This window comes from Bactrocera latifrons, unplaced genomic scaffold (genome assembly GCF_001853355.1).
Source record: "Bactrocera latifrons isolate USDA-ARS-PBARC rearing strain unplaced genomic scaffold, ASM185335v1 scaffold_45, whole genome shotgun sequence".
NCBI classification, from domain to species: Eukaryota; Metazoa; Arthropoda; class Insecta; order Diptera; family Tephritidae; genus Bactrocera; species Bactrocera latifrons.
Genome location: NW_017537101.1, coordinates 1,367,908 through 1,381,965, shown reverse-complemented (window position 1 = coordinate 1,381,965; position 14,058 = coordinate 1,367,908). Strand labels below are relative to the sequence as shown.

General features: G+C 34.8%; 1 protein-coding gene across 1 annotated transcript in view; it reads right to left on the bottom strand.

The window, feature by feature from the left end:
• Positions 1–14,058, bottom strand: part of LOC108973020 (otoferlin-like) — a 78,307-nt gene that overhangs the window by 12,414 nt on the left and 51,835 nt on the right. Inside the window, exons 7-10 of the mRNA XM_018940008.1 lie at positions 3,953–4,171; positions 3,468–3,651; positions 3,223–3,285; positions 1,242–1,326 (exon numbers count right to left, since the gene is read on the bottom strand). Of these exons, the coding sequence (XP_018795553.1) occupies positions 1,242–1,326; positions 3,223–3,285; positions 3,468–3,651; positions 3,953–4,171 (551 nt within the window). The remainder of the gene's footprint in view (positions 1–1,241; positions 1,327–3,222; positions 3,286–3,467; positions 3,652–3,952; positions 4,172–14,058) is intronic.

Here is a 14,058-nt window from a genome sequence, read left to right as displayed (position 1 = left end):
CACAATAGACCAAAGGTCGCAGTGCATTCCTCATTATCATTCATTCATTCATTCAACCATTACAAGGTCACACTTGAACAGTTAAACAAACGCCTTTGTAAGGCCGAAACACTGCAGTTGGATCTCACGTATCACCTTGGCCCCTTCCCATGGTTTGACTTCTTACTTCTACCGCTACTCTTGATGGCAATGAAAATTTACGAATCAAAGAATGCTGGTGATGGAATAAAAGGAGCGAAATTTATATATAACGGGTGATCCAAGTAGAGGTACTTGTTTCTTAGTCTTTTTTTGACAGATCAGCAATGTAATTGAAAACAACTGTTCACTTCGTGTGTAAGTTATGGTTTGTTGATGACTTACTCCTGAACAATGTCTACAAATTGTTGAACTTTATTACGAAAATTCATGTTCTGTAAAGAATGGTCAACATGATGGAGATCTTAAATTGAAAGCTTGCATTTTAGCTGTGCAAGAAATGAAGTCGATCGACCTTCCCATGCGAAAGTATTTGAAAGTTCCAAGAAGATCCGACGTTTTTAGCCAAATTTTGTTCATCGATTGGGCACATTTCTGGCTCAATGGTATCGCGTCGTGATAACAGCCTGCTTGATGCTTAGAATTGAAGGTCGTGACATCGATAATATTTAGTTTCGAGAACCAGTCGAAATGCTCAAACAAGTCATCGAAAAATGGACTCAACGGATGGACCATCTGAGACGTAACCGCGGCCAACATTTGAAAGAGATAATCTCTTCAAGAAATAAATCCCAAGGAATGTTCAAATGAATGATAATAAACACTCCCCATTAGAGTTCTCAAGAGAGTTCGATAATGTTATATAATTGAAATATTTTTAATTTTTTACGGAATGTACTTATCTTTCTTAAAGAACTACATACGATATATGAATTTACACATTAGAAGTGAACAAAGTGGCAAATATAATTTCAAAGTGCTGAAGTTATTACTTTATAGTATAGCTATATATAAGAGAAAAACCAAATTAACGTTCAACATTTATTAAGGAAATGGAAGTATGAAAATTATGCTAACATACAAAAAATTGCAACAAGTATAAACATATCAACATTTAAATCGAAAAAGTTATGCTAGATTAAAGAGAAAAACTGTTAAACAAATTTTAAACATTCTAAAACACCGTCAAAGAAGTTGTGATTTATTTTTCGATTGTGAAAACATATGTAGCATTCTATTTAATGAGAATAAATTTGAAATACCCGGTGCATCGTAAACGGTAGACAAGTCAATCTTAAAGGAACCAACAAGTGTTCCTGATCGTAAAAATTTCCGTGATTGAATGACCTGAGGATAAATTTTCAGCAAATCAAGTTATTAGCAACTATTTCCTTCTTCATTTATAATATTTTTAATGAAATGAGGCCAATCATTAGCATAGCATAATGCAAACGAGGAAGTTATATATGAAGATTTTTTAATGAGTCGTGGCAAATATGAACAAAAACTGAAACATTACTGAGTTATTAAAGCCCTGAAGCTTCATGAATATTTTAAACCATACCCTAGAATGAATTTTGGGGTCATTATCAGTTCAAAAATTAACTACAAAAGATTTCAAAAAGCCTGTATTTAGTTGGACATAATCGATAGGTAGCTGAACTATATCTCCACAAGGTTTGGAAAAGTAATTAAATCGACCTGAAGAAACGGAATCATAAAAAGTAAAGAAATTAATGCAGCAAAAGTGTGCGAGTTTTTTTTAGTCGAAATTATGGCACTTTCCACTAAGAGGAGGACTTCGAAAGCTGGCTTAATTCTTGTATATCATCACAGGATGAACAGTTTTACCGAGCTTTGCCGGAAAGAAGGGAAACAGTTGTCACAGGCGATGAGCATTTGTTACTATTTCCTTCCAATAAATTGCATTTTCTTTTAAAAAGAAGCAAGAAATTAAATGAGGACCAAATAGATATAACTTTTTCCACTTTACTGAAGGGAGGAATAGGAATTTTAATTTTTTTCGAATATAATTTTTTCTTTTAAATTAATACCTTAAGAATGTTTGGTCTTAATTTCAACAACACGCCAAGTGGCAGCATTTTGTTTGTTTGCAAATTTGAAATTAATTTGCGCGCAAGAAACTCAGATTGTGGCAACAATAGAAAGATACTAATTATATGCAGATTTATTACTCGACATTACTCGTAAAATTTTGAATGCAAAGGAAAAACACAAAGCACAAGGAAAAACGATAACTTTCGTTGAATTGAAACTCTAATACCCTTCAAAAATAAAAAAGTTTCCATACAAGAATTTGATTTCTATCGGTTAGTTAGGAATGGTATTTATATGTTATAGTGGTCCGATATCGACGGTTCCGACAAACGAGTAACTTCTTGGGGAGAAGAGAATGTGTGCAAACTTTCAGATCGATATTTCCAAAACTGAGGAGCTCCATGAAATTTTACACAAGTCTTTGATATACAATTCTAAAAGACTTGGACGAAGAATTTTTTTCGATTACAATTGAAAAAAATGTTGTGAAATTAAAAAAAAATTTCTGTTTTTTTCCCTTCGTCCTAGTTCTAAGTAAAGGTTTTAACTTTTTAACTGAAACATGTATTTTATCACTTTAGATGATCCTGCAAGCAGTTATCTTGCCAACGTGGACGCATCTTTTTTCCGAAGGGTCACCGAAAACGGCGTCGCAATGACTGAGTTTAAAATATTTTTTTCCAAAATTTTCAAAATTTCTTTGTCAATAATGTATATTTGTCACAATAGAAAATTCTACTAAAATATTTAATTTTCTATATGACAAAAGAAAATTGTTGAAAAAAGACGGTTTTTTAGGCGAAGAAACCCATGCAACCCCTTATAAAACTTCATTTAACTTCATAATCGAAATATCGAAAATTTTCTGATGAATAGGTTTGCATATTTAATTGTGTAACCGTAGACATTTTTATATTTATAATATTTGGAAATGATTAGCTTTTGAGGAATTCTGCAACTCTCGCAACAAGTCGTTAGATATTTTGTTACACATACGCCACAGTCTGACGCTTTCATTACGGTAATGGGGGCTATTATCGCGTTTATCTAATGTAAATAGCTCGACAGGTTTAATTGATTTACGCCGTCAATTAATCTAATTTATTAATTTGTTTGCATTTGTATGGGGCGGCTTTAACACGCGAATGAAACACTGGTGGTCTAATTAGAACATATTCTACTCACCGACAAAGTTATAATCTTATCAAAGAGCATCACCGGAGGCATGTGAAAGTCAAACACGAAATACTGAAAGAGGAGAGAAATGTGGAGTGTGAGAAATTGACGAGAGTAATGCTAGGAGTTTTTATAATAAATATAACGAATTAAGGTGAGTTTCTACAATTCATACTTATGTGTGCATATATGTATTTATTATATACTACAAGTATATACATTGTATTTGTATGTAGATATATATTTATGTGTACCTCATTATAGTAGGGGCAATTGGTGCTCTCCTTGACACTGGTATACTTCTTTTGATCACCCACTTGAATGCATACAACTGGATCCATGTTGAGGCCAGGCAGCTGACGCGCTTCAATCACAGTAATGCAAACTTGAAAGTCCTGGGACTTGAGATGGTCGGTAGCGTGTGTCATTGCTTTGATCCTGCGTTGAGAGGTGAGCGGTGCACAGATGAAGATTGGAAATGAAATGCATAAGAATCGCTATTATAATTTGTCTATGTATACAAATGTACGTATGTACGTATATTGGCAGAGGTAAGTTAACTTATTTACATTTTGCCTTTATCATAGTGTTGTTGTTGTTGTAGCTCCTCAACGTCACTTGATTGGTTCGATTGCCCACTGTCGGTGCCCTGTCTCTTATACACATCTAGATGTGTATAAGAGACAGATACAAATGTACGTATGTACGTATATTGGCAGAGGTAAGTTAACTTATTTACATTTTGCCTTTATCATAGTGTTGTTGTTGTTGTAGCTCCTCAACGTCACTTGATTGGTTCGATTGCCCACTGTCGGTGCCTGTTGCGTGGGCAGACACGCCCTCTCCACATCTGTTTCTAACGGTGAGGCGCCGTGTGTGCAACGCATTATCGGTTTCAGCTTCTGTAGCTGAAGTGGCTACGGTGGGCGCCGCATCCGGTTCGAAAATTAACGGTGATCTGTGATGAAGTACACATATATACATATATATAAATTAACAATTAAAGTGTGTGTAAATGGTTGCTATGTGATTTGTTACAGTTAAATTATAAGTATTAGTGATTTGCGAGTGCTGACTATCTCATTTGAATGATCAATGGTCAGCTTGTGTAAAATAATAGCAAGTGCAATTAAATTATTATAATATATGTCAGAGCATATTAAGGTAACATCTGGTGTGAAATTTTTATAAAAAAAGTCGATTTGTATGTCATATTTCGATAAGTTATAGGTAAAAAAAAATAATACACTTTGCGAGTTACTGCTTTTTGATGTGTAGCCGCTCAATTGAATAGCTCCATGGATTTATCTTTAAACGCGGTTTTCGCGAAATAGTAAATTGTTCTCCATAAAATGACCTGTTGCTTTTTTGATACGATCATAAATTGAATTGGAAAATGAAACTCTTATTAGGTCGTTATAGGTGCAATAGCATATTTGAGTGGCTCAAAAGAGTGCTAAGCGAAGGTCATGAAAAAGAGGGGTCAAACGAACGCCATCTTCGGTGAATCCGTCCTCTGCAAAAAGCCACGTGCCAGTGCGGCACCGATGATTAGTTTATCATCAAGTTCATTGGAGTTTGGCGTACATGACTGCAGCGGGGAAAATGGAGCCATTTCCTGCAAGGAATGGGAGCGGGTAGCGGCTTGTATTTCAGCTGTTTTTATGAAGGTGGTTAGTGGAATTCCCATCGGAATTCACTACGGCTTGCATAAATTAATAAGGTGTGATGATGAACGGTCGACATCCAGTATAAGGAAACGGTAGCCAAGGTGGGGAAAGTTTGGAACAGAGAAAGGCTCCGATGAGGCTTCGGGATCATTTACTTTAATCTTTCCCTCCCACCCACGTGTGGATGGACGGCCTCCGGCGATCTCTTGTTTCGTCTAGGACGGAACGAAGCCATCGTTGATCTTATCATAGGTATATAATAAGAGTTTTAGTTTGAAAGCGCAGCGCTCAGGGTGCAAAACTTATGGAAACTTCAGAAATATCAGTTTGCTGCATCTGAGAAAGAGAGAGAGAAAGAATTTTATCTAAACGTAACTTAACCTAAACTTTACAATTTATGGCATACATATATCCATACCCACAGACTAAAATGTCAACTTACAGTGTAATAATCCATTGACGGTTCGAAGTGCTTTTAACATGGAACAACTTTTCCATTCATTTGTAATGTAACACATTTAGAAATTTTTAGAAATTGCATTATTGTTTGTGTTCAGCTGGGAGGAAAATTAATTTTCCATTGTTGGATGTACATACAAATTAAAATGAAACTTCACCGAAGTTTCACAACAATGAGTATATTAGCATACTTGTTAGTTAAGATAGGTGTTTCGGTGTGTGAAAATATTAGGGTTGATAGAATTTGTTAGTTCTAAAAAGTTGACATTAGTGAAAAGGATTTCCTAACGTTGGAAATGGGCTCAATCGCGCTGAGAGGCATAATTTAACGTATTATTTATGAATATAAATGAACAGCAAACGAGAGGAGTTCATTTACCGTCCATCCGTCCGTCCGTCCGTCCGTCGATCTTGGTTTTAGGGTATAAAAATATTTATTAACTGACCGTTAACATGTTTAATTCACTTACTTTATTATGTATATTTAAAATTAAAAACACCTGTGACAGTGTAAATATACCATAAAATCTCAAAAAAAAAAATAATAATAATAATAATATATATTTTAATATAAAAAAATACAAAATATACGGAGAGCTTAATATATAATAGTTTTTAATCGCAATAAGTGTTTTAATTTAATTACCAAAAATTGGATTTTTGTGGAGACAATGCAAAATATTATAAAGCAACACTAACGCCGAAATAGATTGGACCTGTCTTAATAAGTAGCTTCATAAAATGTTTGAGTGAATTTTTGTGTTTTACTTTTCATCTATTTTCTTCCGAAACATAAGTTGTGTAGAACAAGCGCACCCTAAAGTAAATGTACGCATGTATGCACATGAGCGAAGGCAAACTGATGACATTCAAATGAAAACATAACGGAAATTGGTAAATTGACATTTTGTGGTAATGGCTGCTTTTCGCGGAAAAGTAAAGTAAAATTGATGACACGAGTATAATTTCCTACAGACATACATTCATATGTAAATGTAAAACTCAAAGAGAGTGTTCAATTATGGAATCAATACGAAATTACTGTAGCAATGATGGAAAAAGCTGTAGAGTATGGAGTACAGACAACTCCGCGTAAGTCGTAGGTTGTTATGATATTTTTCGTATTACCAAACAAACTGTTAAATAGTATGTGTATGTAGAGGACACTTAGCCGCAAAACTTTACAGCAGAATAAATTATAAATAGTCACGCTTCGAATACAAATTATTACAAAGTTTGTACCTGAGCAGTATCCTTCCATCATTAATTAAGCAAATTTAGTAATTTGGCCTAGATTTTGCCGCATCCTTAGAGCATCTCAAGAGTTCAGTTATCAACTGACTTCTTGTGTCCTTAGAGAGTAACCATCACATTCTTCGTTTAAATACTTTGAATTTCATGTCTTTTAGTGGAACGTCTGCTCTTATCGCTTAGTTAAATTGCCAGCGAAGCCAAACGCTCGCATAAAAAATGAGAAAAGACAATCGACGAGGCGTAAAGTAGTGAAACAGGAAATGTGTTGTGCATAAAAGTGAAATTGTACAAGCTCTGAAGGCTTGAAGGTTTGCTCACATACCGACCAGGAACGTTACTGCGTCAGGATGTAGCCAAAATTTGATTAATTCTACTTGACGCACGTAAGAAACCGAGGCTGAGGGTAAAGAGCTTAAAGTATTGGCAGTTAGAAATAGTACCGGAAATGCATTTGATCTTGAGCTCGATAAAAATTTGTATCAGAATGAGGAGGGAGCGACTTCCGGAACGTACTCAAAGTTAATAGTTCTCTAATCTGCTGAAGAACACAAGAAAATATCAGTTAGAATAACCTAGCGTATAACATAAAACTGTTGTGCTCGATAATAACGAAGTACACCTAATGAAGTTTAAGATGCCGTTGAACTGTCTTCTTCTATATATAAGGAGATCTCAAGCGAAGCCAAGTCCTTCTCCACCTAGTCTTTAGAATGAAGTGGAGGTCTTCCTCCGCTTTCTCCGGCGGGTATTGCGTCGAATACTTTAAGAGCTGGAAAACAGACTATCACGCACTTAAAATTAAATGCGAATCGTTCGTACGATTGGGTTTTGGGGATCCTTAAATCAAAAAAAAAAAAAGCTTAGGGCACCTCAAGTTCCTGGTTGTTCCCAACAGGCAGCTACCACTACTAGCAGCCAACGAATCAACATATATGAATACATATTTATTTATCTTGCTGTTTGTAAATATGTATTCATTATTAAAATGCCGCTTTTACCGGTATATTTTACAACAGCTCATTGTGTTCATTTTTTGTCGTGTGCTTTAATTTCTTAACAAGCATTAAGTTAACAATGGCGTATTATCCGCCGAGACACAGGTTGCGAAGCAACAAAAAGTTCATAAAAGGGCGCACACAAAGTGTGGTATGTGTTGCAACATTGGAGGCTAAATGCGCATACCATAGATATAAACACAAATATAATATATACAGCTTCATGTGCAAAGACGACTAGGCAGCGGGGATTACTTACTTACTCGGAAACTTGAATTGTTTGCTTAAAAAGCAATAATATTTATAATAATTTTAATAAAAAGTCATTAAGTTCGAAAAATTCTAAAAAATCATAGTTTCGATTTGCAACATTCGAAAGGAAGGAAATATTGTAGGCATTTGAGCACATATGGCCTTGTAAAGTTCATTATCAAACTTATAATATAATTTTCAAAATCGTATCTTCGCATGACTCGTGGTAACAGTAGCATAAGGGTTAATGCATATTATAGCAAAACTTTTCGCAAGTAGGGCTGTAATCAAATAATTGCTGAATGTGTAGAATGAAAAACTTATGCGAGAACGCATGCAATTTAAATAAGTTTCCTGTAGTCTCGAATAGTTTGTTGAAATTCGAGGAAAGGAATCAGAGTTTATATTGCAGAACACATTCTTGAAATTCTATTATGCCACTTGATTTCATACGATTGCGTAAGTTGCTGTCATGAACTTTTTACTTTGTGGTGAACTTGAATTGATACTTGCGTTGACTTTAGCAGCATTCTCTTTTCACTTTTTACTATTAGTAAATATAGGAATTATTTCAAAAGGAAGGAGGAAACAGGGAGGGAACAGACGGTATTCCCACAAAGTTTTGGACCAACAACAACTAAAGCTGGTTGAGCTACAGATATCTTGCTTATTGACTGAAATGTTTTGCAAAAGTTTACTAAGCCAACGGAAGATACTAATGGTTTTATTTATTTCAAATCTAGGATCAAATTTCAATATTATTTGTCGATTTCTTCTCTAATATATATATTCTGTTAGGTTAGGTGAATGAACAAAACCATTTTATTATTTTATTCATATATACATAGATTAGATGTCGTTAGAATCTTCTACATTGTTTAGGATATCCAAGGTTTACCATGCATAGCCAGAAATAGGTAAGGGTAATTCATAAGAATGTTCCAATCAAGTTTCTGGAGCAGCTCGTACTTGATTCATTGTTAACTAATTTCAATAAATTATAAGTAGTATATGAAAAAACTGTGAGAAATTTCGTCCGTCAGAAACTTAGTAGTGTAAGAAATTAAAGCCGAAATTTCGATATTTATTGTCTTTTTATGAACTTAGTATTTAGTTGCGTGACCTTTATTTTTTAGTTTTGAAGCGCAGCGTGGTGGCATTGAGTCAACGTGTTTTTGACATCTTTCGCTGTAAATAGACTCCTATACGTTCTTCACAGCCTCCCATAATTGCGTGGGCGATGTCGACTTACTATACATCGAGTTACTGTCTCCTTGACATCAGTCCACAAATTTTCTATGCGGTTGATGTCAGTGGATTGTGGCGCCCATTCCATTACCTTGTAATTCGTTTCCTCAAAACACCTTTTAGCAACTTTATTAATGTGCTTGGGATCGTTGTCCTGCTGGAACGTCCAGCCAATCGGAATTTTTTTACTAGTATATGGCAGCTTGGTTATCTGGAGTATTTCAATATACGGATCATCAATTATGTTTTACTTGATCTAATAAATGGGTCTTACACCTTGGCAAGGAAAGCATGCCTAAATCATGATACTCGCACCTCCATGTTTTACCGTTTTTGTTGTATATTTCGGCTGATATTAGGTATTGGGCGGACGTCTTACATATTGACGCGATCCTCTTCCGCCATACTTAAAAATCTTCGCTTCGTCCATAAAATGTTCCGCCCTTTTGTCGAAGGCCAATTAAAATTTCCTCTAGCGAATCAAAGTCTTTGTTCGACATGTGTTCTACGCAATAACTGGGCCCCTATTCTGTATCTCGATTCGTAAATGTATTCTATTCGAAATTCGGATCTACTTTATAATTATGCGAAAGTTGCACCACCCTGTGCCAGAATATATACGTACAATTTACGTTTTTGCTTTCTACAACTCCAAAGCTAACGAATATTTGTTTCGAAAAGTAGCTTTAAAATCCGAAAATCGAGTTACAAAATAAAAAAAATTTGAATTCGTCTAAATTTTTTTTCGAATCGAGTTACAGAATAGGCCCGCTGCACTTTTTAAGGATCGGGGGCCCCCAAGTCGTAATCACACAAACGGCGCTTATAATTTCAATACTTCTAGGTACACAAAAGGCGCCTTTTACCTCTGCAGCAACCACAACTGGAATCTGCCTTGGGTATCTGACAATGGAACTGACTTCTCTTACTGCCATTTCTGGTTTGCTCCCACGTTTTTTATTACTTAAATGGTACTTGATAGCATTACATACCATTGTGGGTGAGCAACTAAGAATATTTTGGACTTCGACATAAGTTTTGCCTTCCGAAAGCAATTTTTTATCAGGACGCGTTTCTCAGGCGTACAATTCTTATTTTTCGACATTTCTAAATGAATAACAGTAAAATTTTAACAATATAAGCGCAAAATTTAATTAAGTAAATGCATATATCCAATATTTTTAAATTTACACAAAAAATTTTAGATAATTTTAATTTTCAAACAGTTCTTTCACGCACTACTTAGATTTTGACTGACCGAAAACGCTTTGCAAATAAAAAGTCCCGCAATTGTAACAAAAACAACAAACCAAGCGCAACAAGTTGTGGCATGTTTTCCTGCCAAGATCTGAAGCTAACTGATTTTGAAATGCATCCCAACAAAAAAGTTCTAATAAAAAAGTATGATCACATATATTAAATGAATGCCTAGCATTACTAAGAACAACTGATCAGCCGAAGAGACGAGTTCAAATCCAGGTGGCTGTCCGTCTGCCTGTGCAAGCTGTAACGTGCAGTTTGAAACTTTTTACTCGTCTTCATTGGCGAAAAAGTGAGGACCAGATCGTGTATGGACGTAATCGAACCACCACGTGGTCGTGACCAAAATACGATCATTAAACGAAAACCTATAATGGGTCTGAACTGAGCACTAAATTAAGATAAAACAAGTAAGGAAGGGGTAAGTTCAGGTGCAACCGAACAATTTATACTCTTGCTACTTACAAGTATCAAAGCCAGGGAAATACTAGATATAAGGTATAAAACCAATTAAATAAAATAAAGTCAACCGGATGTTCCAAAATTATGATAATAGTTATATAGGGGCTAGGCCAAGTTTTTGTTTAATTTTATATACATATTTTACGCAAAAAGATACAATGTTATGAGTAAAATACGCCCTTTTATTATTATTGATATAACTCACACATTGGCCGGTATAAAGTCACCAGGAAGTTCGAAAATCTTAAGATTAAGTATACGGGGGCTAAGGGAAGTATTGGTCCGATTCAAGCCATTTTTTACATATAGTCATACCATTATAAGAGAACGAATATTCCTTAATTTCTGTTATATATATCACACACTGAGTGACATTTTCGATCAAAAGTCAACTAGAGTTTTTGTTGGATTTGAACAATTTTTGGTCGTAAAGTGGCACACACTAAAGCCATTATTCGTGGAAAGTTTAAGCGCGTTATATTAAATGCTTCTTGATTTGTGGACTGGAACCTAAACTAATCAAGTGGATTTTAAAATTGTGTTATATAGAAAGGAGACGCGGTTATTTTCCGATTTCGCTTCATTTTCACAACGGGATGTAGGAACATGTGGGCGGTGCCACGTCTACGGCCCAATTTTAACCCCGGGTTCATTAAAACTCTCTCATACCACCTCGGTGGTAAAATTTAATGTCTCTGGCGTATTTGGTTATTTATATTGCTTTTATTAGTTTTTGACAGTACCGTTATATGGGGAGTGACAGTGGTTATCCTCCGATTTCATCCACTTCACTATCTGTAGAAGTTCTTATAAGATTTGTACTCAGCAAATTTGATTGTTGTAGCTTAAGCGGTTTAAGCGATATGTACACTAAACTTGTATGACGGCGGCGCCACGCCCACTTTTCAATGAGTTTTCCCATAGGTGCCCTTTGCTAAGGTGATCCTCTGTACCAAATGACAGCTTTTTATTTTAATTTAGTGCATGCACTTTATGTGTTTTCGGTTAAGGACGGTTTCTAGGCATAGCAGTGGTCCGATTTATCCCATCTACGAACTTGAAATTCGTTTTGTACTAAGGAGCAGCACATATCAAGTTTCATCGAGATACCTCAATTTTTACTCGGCTGCTCATTTGTCGGAACTGCCGATATCGGACCGCTATAACAAATAGCTGCCATACAAACTGAACGATCGGAATCAAGTTCTGGTATCTAAAAATTTTACATTTGACAACGCATCTTCACAAAAGTTGGCACAGATTATTTTCTAAAGCATCAATGTAATCTCCGAAGAAATTGTTCAGATCGGATTACTATAGCATATAGCTACCATACAAACTGAATTTTGGGAGAAAAATGCTTGTATGGAAAACTTTGAAATTTGACGTGGTATCTTCACGAAATTTCACATGGATTACTGTTTGAGGTAATAATATTATCTCCGAAAAAATTGTTCAGATCGGATTACTTTCGCTTATAGCTTTCATGCAAACTGAACACATCTTCTTCTTCTTGATGAACACATACATAGTTACTAAAAAAAAATGCTCCTGTGAAGGGCATATTAGCTTCTGCGAGGCGAAGTTAACGTTTTTTTTTTAACTATAATTTTTTCAATTCCGTCACGAAATTTCATGGGAAATACCCTAAAAAAATCCCCTGAAAATTTTAGCCCTTAATATTGACATTAAGAACTGGACCAGTAAAAATTTTCCATAGAAAATTCATTACAATCGTGATTTTTTATCTTTGAATTCCCACAGATCAGAGGTATCTTCTGGCATCGCTTTGAATTTAGAGGCACATTTCTCAGAATTGTTCACTCTACAGAAGTGCCCAGTGCAACAATGTCGTAACTCACACCGGCGTGGTAGTATGGGACTCTAAACTTGATTCTTTCATGAATTTCGCATTTTTTTGTGTTTATCTCGTAAATGACAAGAGCTACAGAAAAAATGTTCATGACCAACTTGTAGGAAATTTTATTTGCTACAAAAAAGGTCAAAGGTAGAAGGTCGAAATAGCTGTCATTAATACTTCTCGAGATATTCGGCTTTTTAAGTAAGGTTTTTTTTCTGTTGCTTATACGAAAACGGGATCCTGTGGAGTGCTCTACTAATACATATGAATACTAAAAACAAAATTCATCTTATCTTGACACTTAAGTATATTATAATACTTCACATGTACAAGTAAGGAAGAGGAAAGTTCTGATGTAGCCGAACATTATTTATTCTCGCAATGTGCATGGATGTAAGGCGGGGAAACACAGGTAAATTTATTATGGCAATTATATTTATAACTAAATCGGAAAATTTAACCTGAGTCCGTCCAACGGAAAACAAAATGGTTGCTTTTAATTGCCAAGTAGTTTTATATAAATAACCATCAAGTCGAATTCAGATTACTTAATAAGGAAAGAAGTTCTTTATGAAGATCTTTATCTTTATTTAGCTTTGCCTTGAGCATAGTATGTCAAATAAAAATGTTTTCCATATAAGGACTTAATTTCCCTAACCTTAAGTAGTTCGATATTGGTTCTGATAAATGGGTTGCTTCTTGGATAGCAAAGCAAACGATATCTGGAAAATTGACAGATTCAAACTTTATTTATATATATATATATACCGTATGCTATATAGGGTCTCCGACATAATCTTCTGGTTGTTACAAAATCAGCATTTATTATTAGACGTATCCGTGAATAAATCAATCGTAAAATCATAATTGATATTTATTAAGAGAGGGGTTAGGGTTTCAAGGTAAAATAAAACTATTTTCAGAATTTATTTCTAAATATGGATTGCGTAATTTTATTCGGGCCTTCTGTACATTATTGAGCACACTTTTGACAATACATGGAAAACACCCTAATTTAAAAGAAAAAATTTTATGAAACGAATCGGTCAAGCTTTTCTGAAATGAAGGTGAACGCGGACTTTGGAAAAGCAGTTTTGCAAGAAAAAAGTCTAAAGTTTATGAACTAAAAAAGGGAGGAAAAAAATTACCCTGTACTGTCAAAAGTGTGCTCAATAGGATACAAAAGATCCGAATACATACTGAAGAAGTAAATTCGCAAAAGGATTTTTGGTTACCTTGAAACTCTAACCTCCCTCCCTTAACTCATAATATATGTCGTAGACTCACTTATTTTTAATAATATAAAATTATGCATATATCAATATAAACAAAATGTTATATTAGGTATGTATATGCACTTTACGATAAGTAATAGCACGATTTT